The following is a 19,156-nucleotide window of genomic DNA, read 5'->3' as shown; positions in this document are numbered from 1 at the left end:
GACATTTACCACAAATTAAAGTTATCTTATATTATTAGATATATTATTATAAAATATGCTTTGGTTAAGGAGTTATTGATACTTCAAGTGCAAAATGATGATATAAAACCATGATAAAAATGCACTTTTAAGTACTAATCATTACTAAAGTCAATCAAATTCTTTTATTGTGCATGAAGTAAAAATAATATTATTTTAATAAACAATAATGGCAAAAAAAAGGGTGTTGACATGATTTTTCATTGCTAATCGCTTGATTTCTTTTATTAAATTAAAGAGGAAAAATGGTATGATTTTTATAAAAAAATTAGGGAAAAAAAATTCAATTATGATCCTTTTTTTTATTGGTCTTTATTTGTTTTGGATTCTTTTTTAGATTTTTTTTCCAATTCCAATTATTTCCATTTGATTTTGCTTTGTTTTTATATTAAATATAATACATGTTCTCTTTGTTGTTGCTTTTTATTATTTTCTAGATTTTTTATTCAATTTTGCCCCTCAACAATTTATTTCTTTTTTTTTCCAGATTTAGTTCTTATTTCTTTTATTTAATTTTTTTTGTCCTTTTTTGAATTTGTTTTATCTTTTAATTTTATCTTTCAACATTTTATTTTATTTGTTTTTAATCCAATTTTGGTTCCCACTCTTTTAATTGCCTTTTTTATCCTTTCTATTTTTTATTCTATTTTTTAATTAAGTCCCTCATTATTTTATTTCATTAGTTTTAATACTAGATTTGATTCTCATTGTTTTAATTACTATTTGTTTTCTTTTTAGTTTTGTGATGATTAAGAATTTTGTTCATGATTTGTTCTTTTTCTATTTGGTTATGTTGGTCTCATAACCAGAATTGCTAATTTTAAATATTTTCTTGATTTAACTATGTTTTTTATTTTATTTTTTAATATCATCATTTGACATTAAGTTATTGAGTCTTAAGCTTTCTAATTTTTTCTTCGTCCTTGTCCTTCCTCTAGTATTATCTTGAATAACAAGTTAGTCAAGGTTCACTTAGGTTATCACCGTTTCAATATCTTTTTTATGTTAGAAAAAACTAAACTATAACCTTGTTTGATATTGTGGTTTAACTATGTTTTTTTTATATAAAAAAACTAGATTCAAATTATTATTTTTTGGTGTTTTTATTGTTTTGATGTGTTGAATAAATAAATAAATAAATAAATAATATTTTAATATATTTACAAGTAAAAAACACTTTAAAAAATAACATTTACTATATTCCTAAATACACCCTATATGTATATATGGAATGACCCAAACTTGTTCTTTAGTGATTGAAGATGAGTTGATTTTAAACCTAACTATTTTTAACATTCATTCTATAACAAACAAATTTAATTGATATATTATATTAAACTCAATTTTATTAAGTTTATAATTAAGCCCATTAATTTCATTGTTAATTTAATCACGAGATTATTTTGTGATAGATTTTTTCTTTTAACATTCTCATAGAGAAAAAATAAAATGTGAGTTGTAGGTTAAATTTTCTTGTTGAAAATTACATATTTTTATAAAATTCAAAATGATAGATGAAGTTAATTGGTAAATTTTGAAAAAAAATCCAAACGGAATAAACTTCAAAAGCATTTTGGACAAAAACACTCTTAAAATATACAAAATTCATTATTTTTATAAAATTCAAAATGATAGATGACGTTAATTGTTATTATTTGTTTTTATCTTTTTTTTATCGTGAAAGTCTGTTTTAGAGAAAAAATAAAATTAGAGCAAATTATTCTAAAAGTCTTAATTCTTTTGTTTTATTTTCAAATATTTAAATAATTTTTTTTTATCCCACGTTAAAAAAATAACTTTTTATTTGGGAACATATAGTATATATACTAATGGGTTTCAAATTCTACATTGAAAAAATATAATTTTTTTCTTAGGAACATAAAGTATATATATGAAAGGGTTTCAAATCCTACAATAAAAAGATACTATGTTATCCTTTTAAGTTGAAGTATTTAAATTACAAAGTTTTTTTATTCTACGTTGAAAAAACATAATTTTTTTCTAGGGAACATAGAATGTATATACTATCATAGAGTCGCCCCGCAACGTCGTTCGACAACTATAAAGGCTATTGTTATGCCTCCTAATATGGAGTTGTGCTGGGAAAATAAAGTTTTGGATTTAATAATAAAAATTATAATTAATATTCAGGAGTCGCCATCAATTATTATGGTTACTAGGAACCTATGGTATGCGCGAGTCTGGGTAAATGATTGATTATGCAAGGGAAAAACAAATCACCTCCAGTACATTCTACCTAAGGTAAACTGCATTATTGTTTGATAGTTATTCTATGTCGGATGTCTATTGGTCTTTTCTAAGGTTCAAGTTATATCTTTCTTCGTGAAACATTCTCTATCTTATCGGGTTAAATTCTAACAGTTCTAAAGTTGAAATTTAGCCTAATATTTATTTTGTACTTTGTATTTTTAATACCTGAGGATGTATTTTATCGTATAATTTTATACTTATAGATATTGAAGTATACTTCTAGGCTTTAAAAAAAGGATTGGAAAAAAGGTTTTTGATATTTTGACCAATCCCAATGAAAGATTTTAAACTGATTACAATATCTATTTTGCATTTTAAAACATGAAAAAAAATGCAACTTTTATTTTTATGAAGATATGCTTGGAAAAATTTTAGAATTTGACCGTGTGCATAAAAATAATTTTTTTGAAAAGGGAAATTAATTTAAAAGTTTTGAGATTTTTTTTGAAAATGTTTTGATTTTTTTTTGAAATATTTTAGAGAAAACCAAGTATTTTAATACCACATTTGTATTTTACAATGTAAATATACAACCTGATATTATGCAAAATTGGTAGAAAAATATTAAAAAAAATCATAAATTTTTTGAAATGATTTTTGAATTTTTAATATATATTATATTATTATAAATAAATAAATATTAAATATACATAGGCATGGGCCGGCTCGGCCAAGTTGATTGGCTTGGGCCGATATCAACCCAACATATCCTTTTCCTTTTCTTTTGGGGGTCGGGCCAAACCAAAATGGGTTTCATCCAGACCTATATGGTTGCTAGCCCGACCTAACAAATATGTTAATTAATTATGTTGCACGCAGAATGAAATTCTTGTTTTGCATAAAGTAATTTGGTTGCAACAATAGAGGGGTAGAACTACCTAACGTTGGAGTGCCTAGCTGGAGGCTTGGTTGCTCATGACAGGGAGGGGTTGACATGAGGACAATGGCTGAGGTTGTGGCAAAGATGGTGGCCGATGCTAGTCGTTACAGGAGAAAGAGGAAGAAATTTGCAAAAGTGAGAGAGAGGGAGGAGCGGCGGTTGTTCCAGGCGTGGTGGAACCTAGCTAGTGGTTGCACCGACGACGTGTGGTGGAGTTGGTGGCAAACAAGCTAGTGGTGGCACTAATTGGTGGCTGAGATCACAGAGAGAGAGAGAGAGAGAAAACAAAGGGAAATGGTGGTTGGGAAGAAAAATTAGTGGGGAAGGCTGGTTTTCCACCAATCTTAGACCTAATTTTCATCTTGCACAGACTATGAAATGCATCTCTATTTATCCTTCATTTGGACCCAAACTAATTCCTAAACATAATTAAAATTCAATTTAGCCCATTATTAAATCAAATTGACCTGTTATAAATTTAATTATGTCTTTGAACTTAATTTTTATGCAAATTCATTCAATAATCATTTAATTTAACCTTGAATTTGTATTTTTTTTCTATTTTTAGACATAATAGGGTATAATTAAGCCTTGAATTTCCTCCAAAATTGTAGTTTGATTTTTATATATATATTTTTAATCTTCCCAAGTATGCTTTCTTTATGTTGCTAGCTTCTATTTTATTTTATTTTTATTTTTTAAAAATAAATTTTGGGGAATAACTCTGAATTGGGTTATGATATATACTAACGAGTTTCAAATTTCACATTGAAAAAATATAATTTTTTTTAAGGAACATAGAGTTTATATACTAATATATTTCAAATTTCATATTGAAAAAACATAAATTTTTTCTTGGAAATATAGAATACATATACAAAAAGGTTTCAAATCTCATATTGAAAAAAATATTATGTTATCCCTTTAAGTTAAAATATTTAAACCAAAAAGTTTTTTATCCCACATTAAAAAAACATAATTCTTTTCTTGGGAACATAAAATATATATCCTAATGTGTTTCAAATCCCATATTTGAAAAAAAAAAACCACTAGGTCTCGCCCGGATCATGGGTTGACCTACTGGGTCTGTTGAGTTTTGCCGGGTTGTTGTCCCAACCGGTTTTTTATTAAATCGAAACCAGTCTAGCCATCGGGTCCCTGGTTGACCCATTGGGCTGGATTTAATAACTAGGGTTGTGATGGGAGACACCATTGCTGTTTGTTAATATAATAATGATTATTTTTTAAAATATATTTTAAAATAATATTTTTTTATTTTCTATCGCAATATAGTAAAAAAATTTAAAAATATTAAAAAATTAACTTTAAATAAAAAACTCTGTGTAAAAAGCCATTTAAACCATGTCTTTTCATGCTCTCTTGATAAGCATTTAAAAATAGATCCCAGTAGTCTTCAGTCTAGATCCAGGATCTTCCTTTGTTTATATCAATTATTTAATAATTGAGGAGATATGTCATAGAGACTAGGATCTGTTAAAATTAATGGTCCTACAATCATTTAGAGTGTGTGTATATGTTGGTTATGCAGGTTTGAAGGACATCGACTGCAGAGAAATTTTATAAACAAAGATATATTATGTTGTCGTTCCCTCTAGTTTGGAACTAGTAGCTAAGTAACCTTATTGGATTGACCTATCAATTCTCTTCTTTGTATGTCCAATAGCTTCTTTCTATTGTAATCTTAATTATTTTCATAACAAACTTAAGTTACCGTTTATTTTAATTGGTGTTTAGCACTAAAATTATTATTTAGACATCTTTTTAAAAGAAATAAACAAGAATATATTGTTAGAGATTCATGGAATGGAAAGTACCATTACAAACCACCAATCTTAAAATTGTGTATAATTAAACACTTTTAATTAACAAAATGGAAATCCTCTTGTCTATATGATAACATGTTGCCATGTTCATTTGAAAAAGAGAGCTTAGCTGGACAACTATGACTCAGGATAATTTTAGACAACTTGTTAGTGGAACCAAATTGACCATAATATCAGTAGAAGCTTTACTAAAATGGTGGGGTTGTACAAAGTAGTAGCTAGGATCCCATGTTTTGAGTTAACAATATAGTTGTTGCTTCGATTGTTTTGTAATCGATGAGGTTGCTAAAAATACCTTCAAGATTATATGTTTTTTCTTTAATTATAATGGGCTGAAAGGTGTAAAATATTGGATTTGGATATATAAATCTAATGAAAAATAACTCTTTTTTTGTAGGTTTAGAAAATCTTTACATCATTAAGTTAGCATTGGTGGTGAAAAAAAAATAAAATTATAAGGTTATGTTGTATGTGTTTATAAAATAAAGTTTAAAGAACAAAGCTTTAAAAAGAAAAAAGAAGAAGTTTTCTTATTACGGAGAAGATTGCAAAGGAGAGATCGCTTCCCTTAGGGTTCAATGTAATATCAAGCTTCTATCAAAACTACATCCATTTTGAATCTTATAGGATGTGTAATGCTGATGGCAATAACATAATCTATCTTTAAGGAACATGTAGTCAAGTTAAGTGTTTTTATTTAATGCATGTATGTTTTATTTCGTGATTAGTAGCAAGTAGATTAGATTTGATAAATAGGTAGTGCATTCGAGAGGAGTAAACGACTACAGGATGAGTCTGTGCCTATTCAATGTTGGGCTTGCATAGGATTTTAACGAGCTTTTCTATCTAAGCATATTGTCTTATTAGGCTCTATGGACACTAGTTTCTAATTTGATGATGGATATTATAACTTGTTAAGCAATAATGTTTTTTAAAAAGTCAAATTGATGATCCCAGTTTTTGAAAAACACTAAATTATATGATATACTTAAACCCAAATGAATAGGTGCTTTATTGAATCTTGATGTTTAAGTAAGCTTTGTGACCTATTATGACATTGATCTTGTATCTTCTATCAGCTATATATAAAAAAATAAACTAAAAGGAAAAGGTGGTGTAAAATAGTGTTTTTATTATAACACTATCTAAATTTATTGTATATTACAATAAAAAATAATGATTTTGCCCTTTAGTCAAATAACATTTGGTCTGATTCATGGGGGTGATAGGATCTTTTTGATTTTTATGACTAATAAAAATACTAAAATATCCCTAGAGATAAAAGAATATATGCTTGGTTTCAAGGGGTATTTTTGATTTTTTTAATGCACATTTAAATTACTTAAATGCCTTTGAAGTAAAAGAACAAAAGACTTCAATCAAGGGTTTTAATTTTTGTTTTTTGTTATTTATTTTTTTCTCGAGGGCATTATGATCTTTTAATCAATATTAATTTTTTAAAAGTTGTACGCACGTGCTTTGCATGTACTATCATATGGAAGGCACATATGTACTTCAAGCAGTGCATACATTGCTTCCATGTGGTCGAACCTAACCTTTTTATCATGTCGTTGGATGCAATATTATATCATTTTTCTCCTGGTGTAATATGTGTTGGCAATGGTTTGATGGTTTGTCACCTATGAGTTTTTTTTATTTTTTAAATTCATTGTTAAATTTTAGTTTTTTTAACATTGACTTTATGATTTTTTTCAAGTTTTTTTTTTTATCAAGTTATCTCTTATGATCTAAACTATGAATTTTACAGGTTAATCCTAGTTAACTTGCCCATGTTATCTAAGCTACATGTTTATCTCATTACCTCATGTTAACTCAGATTTTTTTTTTTTATCTAATTTCATAATTCTATAGTTTTATTTTAAAATGGTATGATTGGTTTTTTTAATACATGTTTACTATTGTTGCATATTATTTCATTATTTAATTAAAATAAAGCCAACCTGATGCTATAATCTGAGTAGTTAATTTCTTTTATTTCTTTACAGCGTATTTAGAGTACCGACATAATTTTTCTTTAAAAAAAAAGTGAATTCACGGCATAGCACGTGCCATGCATATTTTTACAAGGATACAGGCCCAACAGGAAGCAAGATCCTGCAAGACATAACAAATTAAGCTTCTCAAAGACGTCCCAGACTCATCTGCCGTCAACTCTATTGTATACTATTAGTTTAATATCGTCGAACACGCATGTAACTTGATTGCTAAGAGCCTTGAAATAATGGGAAAAAACTTAAAACCGAGGTAAAGGGTACTCAGGCCCAGGCTCAGTCTCCTACATGTAGATGCCGGCTACGGCTGTGTTTAAAATAAATCGCAAGTATCAAATATTTGGTAATGCATAACTTCAGTTTACTATTCATTATCAGATCCATAACACTGTAAGTTTGTGAAAAGCAATTGAGAGTTACTTTTTGCAAACTTGTGAAATAATACGGTGGAAAGTTTCACTCTTTACAGTTTATTTAAATAAATAATAAAGAATGATTTTATTATTTATGTAAATAATAAAGTAACGTTTTACTGTTCTGGTTATTATTCTAATAAGATTTAATTTAAAACTAAATATATTATCTGATCTAATTATAAAAATTTAATTTTAATTTTTTTAATTGATAATATAATATTTATAAAATTTAATTGTAATTTCAAATTTTATTCGAGTCCAATCCAATTAAAAAAAATTAATTTTTATTTTTATTTTATAATATAATAATAATAATTAAAACTATAATATTTAAATTAAAAATCATATATATATATATATTAATTATTTTATAATATCAATTTTAATTAAATATATATATATCTATATATATATATATCAAATATATCTTAATTAAAAATACTTTTTATAAAACAATTTCTTACAAACCCAGCTATAAAATTTACAATAAAAATATATTCATAGCATCGATCACACTCACAACATGCGGCTGGGATTGCTAGCAAGTGTAATAAGCTAGCTTAACACGTATTGCTGCACTTAACCCTAGGAGATCGCGTGGGCAAGTGTAGAGCAAGTTGAACTAGTGACGGGTGGGGCCCTTAATTCCCTAAGAAGATCCTCCATCTATGCAAGCACTGTCGGCACGTATATTACACGCGCTGACAAATTGGGTGTTACTGGTTTGGGCTGCATGTGGAGGACACACGACCTCAAAAAACAGAGGACACCAGTTTTTTGGCAAGTTCATTTTGGATCACGTTGAATAGAGATTTCAGACAAAAGTTTTTTAAAATAGTCAGGATATATATATATATATATATATTAAAAATAACTCTTGAGTAATTTTGTGATTTTTTATTAAATAAAAATAATTTTTATTTTATAAAATATAATTAAAAAATATATTTTATTTATTCGAAACGTTTTAATTAAAAGAAAATCTTGAGCCATTGACCGAATAAACCTTAGTTTAATTCAGTGCTGCCACATTACAATTCTACAAAGAAAATAAAAGTAAAAATTTGTTTTGAATATAAGAATGACCTGCTAGAGCTGTGAGAATCGATCAAAAAATGCTAGATACAGTCGAGGCAGTGTCGGCGCGTGCGTCTTATGCGCTCGTAGATTAAGTGCTCGTGGTTTAGCTGCGCGTGTTCTTCACGCACTGCGGCTGGACCTTAAAAAGACACAAAGACCGACGAGTTTTTGGGTGGTAAAACCTTCGGGCTTGATGTGGTTGAGTTTGGGTCTGATATTTCAGGTTTACCTTCGTTGTGATTTTGTGTTGGAAGGGAGAACGATTGTCGTGTGATGATATTTCAGATCAATGAGCAGAGATGATTTTGGTGGTAAGAGGCTGGAGACGGTGGTGGTCGTGTGAGGCTGCAATGAGCGGTTTCTGTGGGGTTTTCAACATGGCTGTAAAAGAGAGGGTTGCGGTTGTTGTGAGAGAGATTTGGGTGTGGTGACTGATGGGAAATGGAACGGTGATGGCTGTGTTGGCTAGCTAGGGGCTGGATTCCAACAGTGCAATGGTGAGGTTTTTTTAACAGTGGCGTGGAGGTGCCATTTCGGCTGTCTTTTATTGGTAAGGGAAGAGGATGAAGGGGGTGGGTAGCTACGGTTTTTGGTCTTTGGCAAAATTATATTTCGGTCTGCTGGGATTATTCTTTTTCCTCTCCCTTTATTTTCTCGTCGGTTTTCTTCGTATTGCTTTCTTATTTATTTTTCTCTATTTTTTCGGATGTCTCACCTCTTTTTTGTTTTTAAAGTATTTTTTATTTAAAAATAAATTAAAATAATATATTTTTATTGAAAAAATTACTTTTATCATGTTAAAATAATTTTACATAAAAAGATTAATATAATTAAACGCTATTAATATATCCATCATATAAACTACATGGTGGACCTAGGTATTTTTAAGATGATTAGACATTAATGTTATTCCTATCAAGTCAACAAGTATTTAATTTCAAGATAACAAATGAAAATATATAAAAGGAAATGGTTATTCTTACTGTGCTTGTTATTTTATTTTTAAAATATTTTTTTTAAAATAATTTAATTTTAAATTAATATATTTTTATTTTTTAAATTATTTTAATGTGCTAATTTTTAAAAAATAAAAAATATTATTAATATATTTTTCTAACTAAAAAATACTTATTAAAACAATCACAATTACACTTTAGTTATATGGTATTCAGGAATTGAAAATTTGTTTCTTTTTCTGAGATCAGGTGAATTAAAATGGTGATAGGAATTTCCTGTGCAATTTCTCATGGAACTGTGCTGTTGATATCAAAATCCCAATATGTTGTTGCCTTTTCAAACCCGAATGTCTATCAACATATAGAAATGTCGTCATAAATGGAAGCAAATGCACGAGAACACGAGAGGATCCAATATTTTTGTTGGTGAGTTTTATTAAAGCCCGTCTAGTTTTCTTAACAAATGTGCTAAGCAAATGTAAGAGGAGACGGAATTATTTTGTGAGATATTTCACTGGTTTTTTTTCTTTATAAAAAAATCATGTCATTGTATATATATATATATATATATATATTAATTTTATTGTAATATAGTTATTGATTCTGTTAATACATTTATTAATAAACTTTATTATTAAGTTAATTTTATTAATAAAAATTACATGTTATATCTTTTTTCTAATTGTTTTTTCACTGCAATTCTTTTATTATGTATTAATAGATTCACCAGTGTTTACTAATAAATATGACAATGAAAAAGTTTGTCAGTAAAATTTATTATAATTTATTGATAGAAAAATTTCATTAATGTTTATGTTTGTATTTGTTGAATTTATGTAGTGGATATCATTTTTGTTTTTTAAAATATTTTTTATTTGAAAATATATTAAAATAATATATTTTTTAATTTTTTAAAATTTATTTTAACATAAAAACAATAAAATAATCCAAAAATTTTAAAACGGAAACACTTTCCGAACAAGAAAACAAATAAAATGCTAGTTATCAGTGTTAGGACCCTGAGAGAGCCATACACGGATCATGATCAGTAGCACCGCCATGAGCTCTCCACTCTTCTAGATAGAGAGAAGAAAAGGACGGGACTGCCCCCAGTTCGATAGTTTTGTATTTTTAGACGATCCCATGCACCTAATAGCGGGAATCTCTTGAGAAGTCGATCCTGTCATCTTGCTTCCCCCTCTGCACTTTTAAATACTGGTGGGTGGTTTTTGGCTATCTTGCTCTTCGCAGAAAAACAAAAACAACACCATGTCCTCTCATTACGCCTCCATCCATCTCTTGTCTACGGTACCAAGCACACCAAGATCTTCTTTTTCATCCTCTAATAATGTTCATCCCCTTCCTTTCCCTGCAGGTGAGTAATTTGCCTAATTTATTTCTTCAGATATGATCGATCACCTCTTATTATTCCTTAGAGTCCAATATTGAGAAAAACCTCCAAGGTGGAGGCTCAAAGAAACCAGACCACACACACCAACTTTGTATTTTCGGTGTTTCACTCTCTCTCTCTCTCTCTCTATTTCAGCTTAGATTCCATGCGATTATGTGGGGTTAATGATGGTCCTTTATGAAGTGTTTCGAGGATTTTACTGTTTATTAAGGCAAGCGATCATTAGCATAAGCTTTTACCATTTCAAAATTGTCTTACCTTTTTGAATGGGGTTGATCAAATCCTATTTATCAAATTAATGTTTTCTTGATTTAATCATGGAAGCACGCAAAGAAGATCTTTTTCTTTCTGATCATCTTGGATGGTTTCTGGGTTTTGGAAACGCCAAAAATGCAATATTAAATATTGCCACGGGCTAGCTGTAGGTAGGAAAACCTGTATCATACATCAGTACTGGGACTTTGCTTTTCTAAATATCTTTCTCCTTTTCATTTTCTGCATCCATTCGTATGAATTACTACATATGTATGTATGTATGTATGTATGTATGTATGTATATTTATATATGTATATTGCTTTCATAGACAGCACTTCTGATTCTTTTCGGAATTACTTCTGTTTAATTAAATGGCAAGAACTCATATTCCTACCCCAAGAGGGCTATAATAGTCTTCTTCTTTCTTAATTATCTTTACAAAAAACCCCACTAAATCAAGCATATCAGAAATATTATTTAATTTAAAGAAAAGTAAGAAACTACTAATTGTTATGACAAAGAGAGGTAGTAATTTGTGATGACCACTATGGTTTCTTTTTCATTAGGTGTTTGGTTGTATGGGGCTAAAGACAAAAAAGATAACATTCATACAAGGTGCAGTGCTATATCCAAGCCTCGCACTCAAGGTACACGGTCATCTCTAATTAATTATATTCAACAGCATACAGTAAGAAATTAAATGTTTAAATTCAAAGGTTGTTACTGGACATGATTTCCGTACAGAATATGCAGATTTGTTTCAACAACAAAATGGTCTGCCGTTGATAAACTGGCCTCACGATGTTGTGGAGGATGACGCAGAAGAAGATGCTGCTAAGGTGATTTGAAAGTAGTCGCTTTTCTTTGTCTGATACTTGCTATTGTACTATGCACCAAGAATAAATAAATAAATAACTCAAGTCGTAGCTTTTTCTTTTTTTATTAATCTTTTTCTTAAAAGGCCTCTGTAGCAAAGGAAATAAGCAAGCGTGTCAAAACTATTAAAGCAATGCTGGATATGATGGAGGATGGAGAGATAAGCATCTCAGCTTATGACACCGCATGGGTTGCTCTTGTGGAAGATATTAATGGGAGTGGCCTTCCCCAATTCCCATCTAGCCTTCAGTGGATTGCAAACAATCAGCTTCCAGATGGTTCATGGGGTGATGCTGAAATATTTTTGGCGCATGATAGGTTGATTAATACGCTAGCTTGCGTGGTAGCATTGAAATCTTGGAACTTACATCAAGATAAATGCGAAAAAGGTTAGTAGGACAGTCCAAAAGTTGATATGGTTCAGGCTAGCAGAATTCGCTCTACCTGAGTGTTTTCATGGTAGGCTAACATGGCACTAGCTTTATCATGATATATATCAGGGATGTTATTTTTTAGAGACAACTTATGCAAGATTGAAGATGAAAATGCTGAGCACATGCCTATTGGATTTGAAGTTGCTTTCCCTTCACTTCTTGCGATAGCCAAAAAATTAGACATCGAAGTTCCGGATGATTCTACTTTCCTTCAAGAGATTTATGCCAGGAGAAATTTAAAGCTGAAAAGGTTGTTTGACTACACAAACTTCAGTCATAATTGTGTTTCCTAGCTTTCTCGTAAATTTATACGATAAATGAACTAAAACAGTCACATCTTATACTATTATTTTATTATTATTACTAGAAACCTTACATGGATATAATGTTATCACTGTGCGTGTGTGGATAGGATTTCCAAGGACATAATGCACAATGTGCCCACAACCCTACTCCATAGCTTGGAAGGAATGCAAGGTCTGGACTGGAAACAGCTTATAAAATTGCAGTGCGTAGATGGGTCATTCTTATTCTCTCCATCCTCTACTGCCTTCGCACTCAGTCAAACTAAAGATAAAAGCTGCTTGGAATATTTGAATAAGGCGGTCCAAAGATTCAAAGGGGGAGGTAAAGTGTTTTTATTCCATCCTTGACTATAAAATAAAAAATATATTTTGATCATTTGTTAGATAATTTTATCAGTTTAACCATTTCTCAGTTCCCAATGTCTACCCGGTTGACTTATTTGAGCGCATTTGGGTTGTGGATCGCCTGCAGCGTCTTGGAATCTCAAGATATTTCGTCTCAGAGATCAATGAATGTGTCAATTATATTCGTAGGTATAATTTTTAATTTTTTGATTGAAGTGACGTCGAAAGCAACCTGTACAATTAGAAGACTTTCTTTTTCTGAAATGGCAAATACTTCAGATATTGGACTGAAAATGGCATCTGTTGGGCGAGAAATTCTAATGTCCATGACATTGATGACACGGCCATGGGATTCAGGATACTTAGATTACATGGGCACCAGGTTTCTGCCGGTAAATCTATCACCATATATATAAATCCTTAAATCAGTAAAGCAACTTTTCCAAAAAAAAAAGAAGGTTCCAGTTATAATATTCACGACGTTTTCTTTTGTATTTGGCAGATGTGTTCAAGCATTTTGAGAAAGGCGGTGAATTTTTCTGCTTTGCAGGGCAGTCAACAGGTGCTGTTACGGGAATGTTCAACCTATATAGGGCTTCTCAGGTTCTGTTTCCGGGAGAGAAGATACTTGAGGCTGCCAAGGAATATTCATTCGAATTCCTAAGGGAAAAACAAGCTGCTAATGAACTTCTAGATAAATGGATTATAACGAAGGACTTGCCCGGAGAGGTATCGTCTCAAACTTGATATTTGCTATATATTATTCGATCTGTTGCAAATATACAGCATATTAGATTGCAATAATCGTTATTATTTTTAATAATATATGCAATTCTTAATCTTAGCCAATTTTATCAATCTTGCAGCACAAGGAATGAATGGATAGAGTCATTTATGTAGAGGACTAATTTAAGAGTCTTAAAATCATGTATAATAGGTGGGTTTTGCATTGGAGATTCCATGGTATGCGAGCTTGCCTCGAGTGGAGGCTAGATTCTTCATAGAACAGTATGGTGGCGAGGACGACGTGTGGATTGGCAAGACCCTTTACAGGTTACTTACACTAGTTGCTTTAATTCCTACTCGTCTTCCTCTCATTTATAACTAATAAATCTTAGTTATAAGCTGCTGTCATTAAACACCATAATTAGAAATGTTTCGGAAAATGTAAAACCATAATTAAGGCCCTTTGAAATTTTTGCAAAATACGAAGGAAGAGATGATAGTCCGTCGTAAAGAATACAAAAAGTTGTTTCCGTGGTTAATTGGATTCTTCATGCAAATTATAATTTCCCTCTTCCTTTGTAATCCATGCATATTAATGGCTGATATAGCTCCACTTAACTAGTCTCTTTCTTACACAGAATGTCATATGTAAACAACAGTGAGTATCTCCAGCTGGCAAAATTAGACTACAACAACTGCCAAGCATTACATCGCATTGAATGGGACAATTTTCAAAAGTAAGTGACCAAAAACAGAACAAAATCTTCGATTATGATGCATGCACCCCTCCCTCCTTATCCTCTAATCGGGTGGCATATACTCTATGAATGTTCGATCATTTGCAGGTGGTATGAAGAATGTAATCTAAGAGATTTCGGGATAAGCAGAAGAACCCTTATCTTTTCTTACTTTTTGGCAGCAGCCAGTATCTTTGAGCCGGAAAGGTCCAAAGAGCGACTTGCGTGGGCTACCACTGCAGTCTTGCTCGACATTGTCGGCTCTTACTTCCCTGAGAATCATGACAATTCTAGCGAGCAGAGGAGAGCCTTCATACATGAATTCAGTTATGGTATTAGCATAAATGGAAGGTAAATCTCATCACTGTTTTCATTAAATTATTATAATCATATAAAGATATATAGCCAGCCGAACGATTTAGCATACATGCCAATAAAATCTGTTTGTCTTGATCAAGAAAACAAAACATATGTAAAATAATAGTGCCAAACGTTCCGGACAAAAGGAGAATATATATATCAATACTTTAATGTGCTTGAACTCTTGTCACAACATTAACGACAAAAATAAGTGGTCACCTATATTATTAAACCTTGAACACCAAACTGGATCTAACTTAGAACGGAGATGAAATTATACATTCTAATTTGATGAGGGATTCGTTTCGTGATTAAAAGGAATTGCTATCTTTCTTTTCCTTTTTTGCATCGAGTTCTGATGTGCATATATATATGATTTATTTTCTTAATAAACTATAAATAGAGATTAAATTGGGTATCGTGTGGTTGATGCTGCTCTGCGTATGAATCAGAATAAATGGTGCTTTTGTCTTGTCCTTCACCTAAAACATATCTCATCCTCAGCTTTCGTGGGATTGACCCATCACGTCTAAATTCACCCTATCTTGTCGTTTTTTGTCTCCTTAACTCACCAGTCACCATATAAACTTCTAGAATGAAGTGGTTAGCTTTTGCACCATTACTCGGACGTGCTCCACCCATTTTGAAAAGTGCAAACATTTTAAAAAAACCTCAGCACGACTTTCGAGCTAGCTTAGCATGTAACAAACAGGTATGGGTAAGGGAACCCAACACAATCCATCATCATATCGTCGTTGGCAACATCTAGTGGTCTATATAAAATAAACTATATATCGGACCTTGTACAAAAACTCAAGCTTTTAGGTCTATAAATGGATAAATTGATGGCTGAAGGGAGGTAACCATTCCTCTTTCCTGCTCATCTCTCTGATGTGATTTTATAAACTAAACCGGCTAGCAAACATATACAGAGAAGTTACTAGTTTGAATATAGCAACAATTTATTTAAGCTTCAATGGAAAGTAAAATGATTATTTACGTCTGATCCTCGTGTGTTGCAGGAGGTCGGGTAGAAAGAAGACAAGGCAGGAGCTCGTTAAGCTGCTGCTTGCAACCCTAAATCAGCTTTCTTTTGGCGCATTAGTGGTTCATGGTCGAGACATTAGCCACAGTTTACGCCATGCTGTGAGTTGCTAGACTGACTATAAACTTCAGAAAAAGGAGCATTAAAAATGTTACTCTATCCCACTATTCCTAAATATAGACTATTACAAGTTCCAAGGTTCTAGTCTAAGTGTTTTTTTTTCCTTTCCAAACAACTATATGTAGTGGGAAAAGTGGCTCTTGATCTGGGAATTGGAAGGAGATAGACGCCAAAGGGAAGCAGAACTACTAGTGCAAACAATAAATCTCACCGCTGGCTATTTGGTCTCCGAGGAGCTCTTGGCCCATCATCCTCAATATGAACAACTCGTCGACCTGACAAACAGAATATGCTATCAACTTGATCATTACAAGAAAAACAAGGTCAGTGAGAGAGACTGGCTAGGAATACTGCTTTCTTAAAGCCCTTTTAATTTGGCTGCATGCATTTTATTTCGGCATCTTCCCTAAATATTTATGCATTATACGTCAGTGTCACTATTTTTAGGGGGTTGTTCTCTCTAATTAAGAAGCAGAACTATGATCAGTAGCATAATTGTACCTGCCATGAATTTTTTTATATCCTGAGCGGTGCTGCGCTGTGCAAACAAATTGTTAAAGTGACAAACCGACCCAGAAAAACAAGGGTTCTGTTTTTCATCAACGTAACATTTATGTCATCAAGTAATAAGATCCAGCAAGAATCGGAACATAACTATGTCACATAGTGACTTGTATAGGTCATTCCGGCAAGTGTGTGTGTGTGTGTCTCTCTCTCTATATATATATATATAAGAAATAAAGAAAAGAGATAGGGACTGCTGAAGTAATGGCTGGAAGTCACTGTTCGAATATACTAAGCAGACAACAGAATTGAATAATGTCTTTCTTCATGAGCTTCTCTCAATGGATTCTGACAAGGCTCCCAAAAAAATAATTGAAATGCTTAAACTGATGGGTACAGCTGCTTACAAAAGGAGTGTTCTTGGGGTGGGGTCATGCAATCTGCATGGCTAAAACTATCAATTGGATGCAAATAAGCTTTATTTATTTTTGTCGTTAATTATATCTCTACTTTTGTTCTATGAATTATATTATATCTTTTTGAAAGGCTCAGATATCCCATATATAATTATTTTTCTCTTACAATGTTTTAGGTACATTACAATGGAAGCTACAGCTCTATTGCCAGTAATACTGGCAGAATTACAACCCCACAAATAGAATCAGAAATGCAAGAACTTGTGCAGTTAGTAGTCCAAAATCCCTCAGATGGAATAGATTCTAATATCAAGCAAACGTTCCTTCAAGTAGCCAAGAGTTTTTATTATTCTGCAATCTGTGATCCTGGGACTATCAACTATCACATAGCTAAAGTGCTCTTTGAGAGAGTGCCTTGACCTTTATGTGTATTTATTCTATAGTCATTCATTAGTATTTTCTTCTCATATGAAATCCACATATTAAATAAAATCATACAAAATTCAATTTTGTTGTAATATATATATATATAATGACTCCTCTAAAAACACTATTTATTGAAACAATGATTTTTTTCTTTAATTTTATAAAAAACCTATCTCAATTCCATAATTTAAATTGTTAGGTGAAGTCCCAAAATATAATTTATATTATTTTTTAAAAACACCTCTTTAAATGAAAACTCTTTGATAAAAATTAAATACAAGATAATATGGATTTGATACTATATCCAAAAATCATCTCAACTCAATAACTTAAACTGTTAGGTAAGGTCTCAATATTATTCTCTAATAATCTTTTTTTTAATTTTACCATTTACCATTTGTTTTTTTATTGTATTATTCCAATTTCATGATCTGCATCATGATTTTAAAGTTTTAGCCCCCCCTTTTCATAGTTTAGTATTGGGTTTGATTGAAAATTAGATTTTATAATTTATTTTGGTTTGTTTTTTATTAAATTATCATGATTTTATGATGCAGAAATAGTGCTTAACGAGTTAACCTGAGTTGACTTAAATTTTTTATTTATTTTTTAATTAATTTTTTTTAAAATTTTATTATTTAATATTGAATCAGTTGAAAATTGATTTTCATAAGTTAAAATAATTTTTTTTATATAAAGTTATTCTAGTTTCATAACCAGGATCGCGGTTTTGACATATTAACTTAGGTTAAATCAAGTTTTTTTTATATAATTATCTTATTCTCATGATCCAGGTCATGGATTTAACGGATTGAGTCGAGTCATTTTTTATGTTTTTTTAGATGTTATCTCAATTTTATGACCTTATTAGTAGGTTTGACATGTTAACTTAAATTATTTGTTTTCTTTTTAATTATTTTTTTTAGTTTTATTATTTAACACTTGATTGATTGAGAATTAAATTTCAAAATCTGTTTTGATTTGTTTTCTATACGGTTATTATGGTCTCATAACCTAGAATATAGATTTGGTTTGATAATCCAAGTTGATTCAAGTTAATTTAATATGTTATCATTTTAATATTAAAAAAAACTACCATCTTATTTTTTTTTAAACAAATAATATTTTTACTATTTGAATTATTTTTACATCTGTCAAATAAATGGAATCACATCAAATCAACCCCAACATCATCACAAAAAGCTTTTAGCTTAAAAAAAAATATTACCAACAACTTCTTGTTTTTTTCATATTCGGCGTGTGTGCAACGGGGGGCCATTTTTTGCACTTGTTGGTAACTTAGATTAGTTCCCTCTAAAATGGGTTGAGTGAAAAAATGGCAGACAAGGTGACATAAAGCATGTTACAAAGTGATGCAATGTTTAAAACAAAAGTGGAGATTCCCATGTCATAATATTTGACATCCCAATCGATTAGATCAGGAAATCCCAATTATCTTGTTCGCTTCAATGACCTCCCTCCTCTATCTCTAGTAAGTGCAATACAAGTAGGTTTTGTTTATCTTTATAAAGAATCCATTAGCACGCACTTTAAATAGCACGAGACACTTGTATCGATTGTTGACATGGGTTGGTTCGATCAATCTGCTATGATTATTTCCATATTGTCTAAACCTGAATTATGTGAATTAATGATCATTTTTTTGCCCTAATTTAGTCAGTTAACATGTGTGTGTG

The 19,156-nt window shown here is 30.7% G+C and overlaps 1 protein-coding gene across 1 annotated transcript; it reads left to right on the top strand.

Annotated features, from left to right (window-relative positions):
• The first annotated feature begins 10,503 nt into the window (after window positions 1-10,503).
• On the top strand, window positions 10,504-17,551 carry GA1 (Terpenoid cyclases/Protein prenyltransferases superfamily protein). Its single transcript, XM_011034399.1, has 15 exons — window positions 10,504-10,873; window positions 11,732-11,812; window positions 11,910-12,004; window positions 12,127-12,430; window positions 12,542-12,725; window positions 12,888-13,102; window positions 13,194-13,314; window positions 13,405-13,517; window positions 13,628-13,854; window positions 14,063-14,178; window positions 14,490-14,588; window positions 14,697-14,939; window positions 15,971-16,094; window positions 16,239-16,436; window positions 17,210-17,551. The coding sequence occupies exons 1-15, from the start codon at window positions 10,768-10,770 to the stop codon at window positions 17,450-17,452; spliced, it is 2,469 nt and encodes an 822-aa protein (XP_011032701.1). The 5' UTR covers window positions 10,504-10,767; the 3' UTR covers window positions 17,453-17,551.
• Window positions 17,552-19,156: the final 1,605 nt, after the last annotated feature.

This window comes from Populus euphratica, unplaced genomic scaffold (assembly GCF_000495115.2).
Source record: "Populus euphratica unplaced genomic scaffold, PopEup_1.0 scaffold23.1, whole genome shotgun sequence".
NCBI classification, from domain to species: Eukaryota; Viridiplantae; Streptophyta; class Magnoliopsida; order Malpighiales; family Salicaceae; genus Populus; species Populus euphratica.
This window is presented reverse-complemented; position numbering and strand designations above follow the sequence as displayed.

Coding starts and splice junctions, on each gene's coding strand:
- GA1 (XM_011034399.1), top strand. CDS start 10,768: ATGTCCTCTCATTACGCCTCCATCCATCTCTTGTCTACGGTACCAAGC. Junction 13,855..14,062: donor CGAAGGACTTGCCCGGAGAG/GTATCGTCTCAA, acceptor CATGTATAATAG/GTGGGTTTTGCATTGGAGAT. Junction 14,179..14,489: donor ATTGGCAAGACCCTTTACAG/GTTACTTACACT, acceptor TTTCTTACACAG/AATGTCATATGTAAACAACA.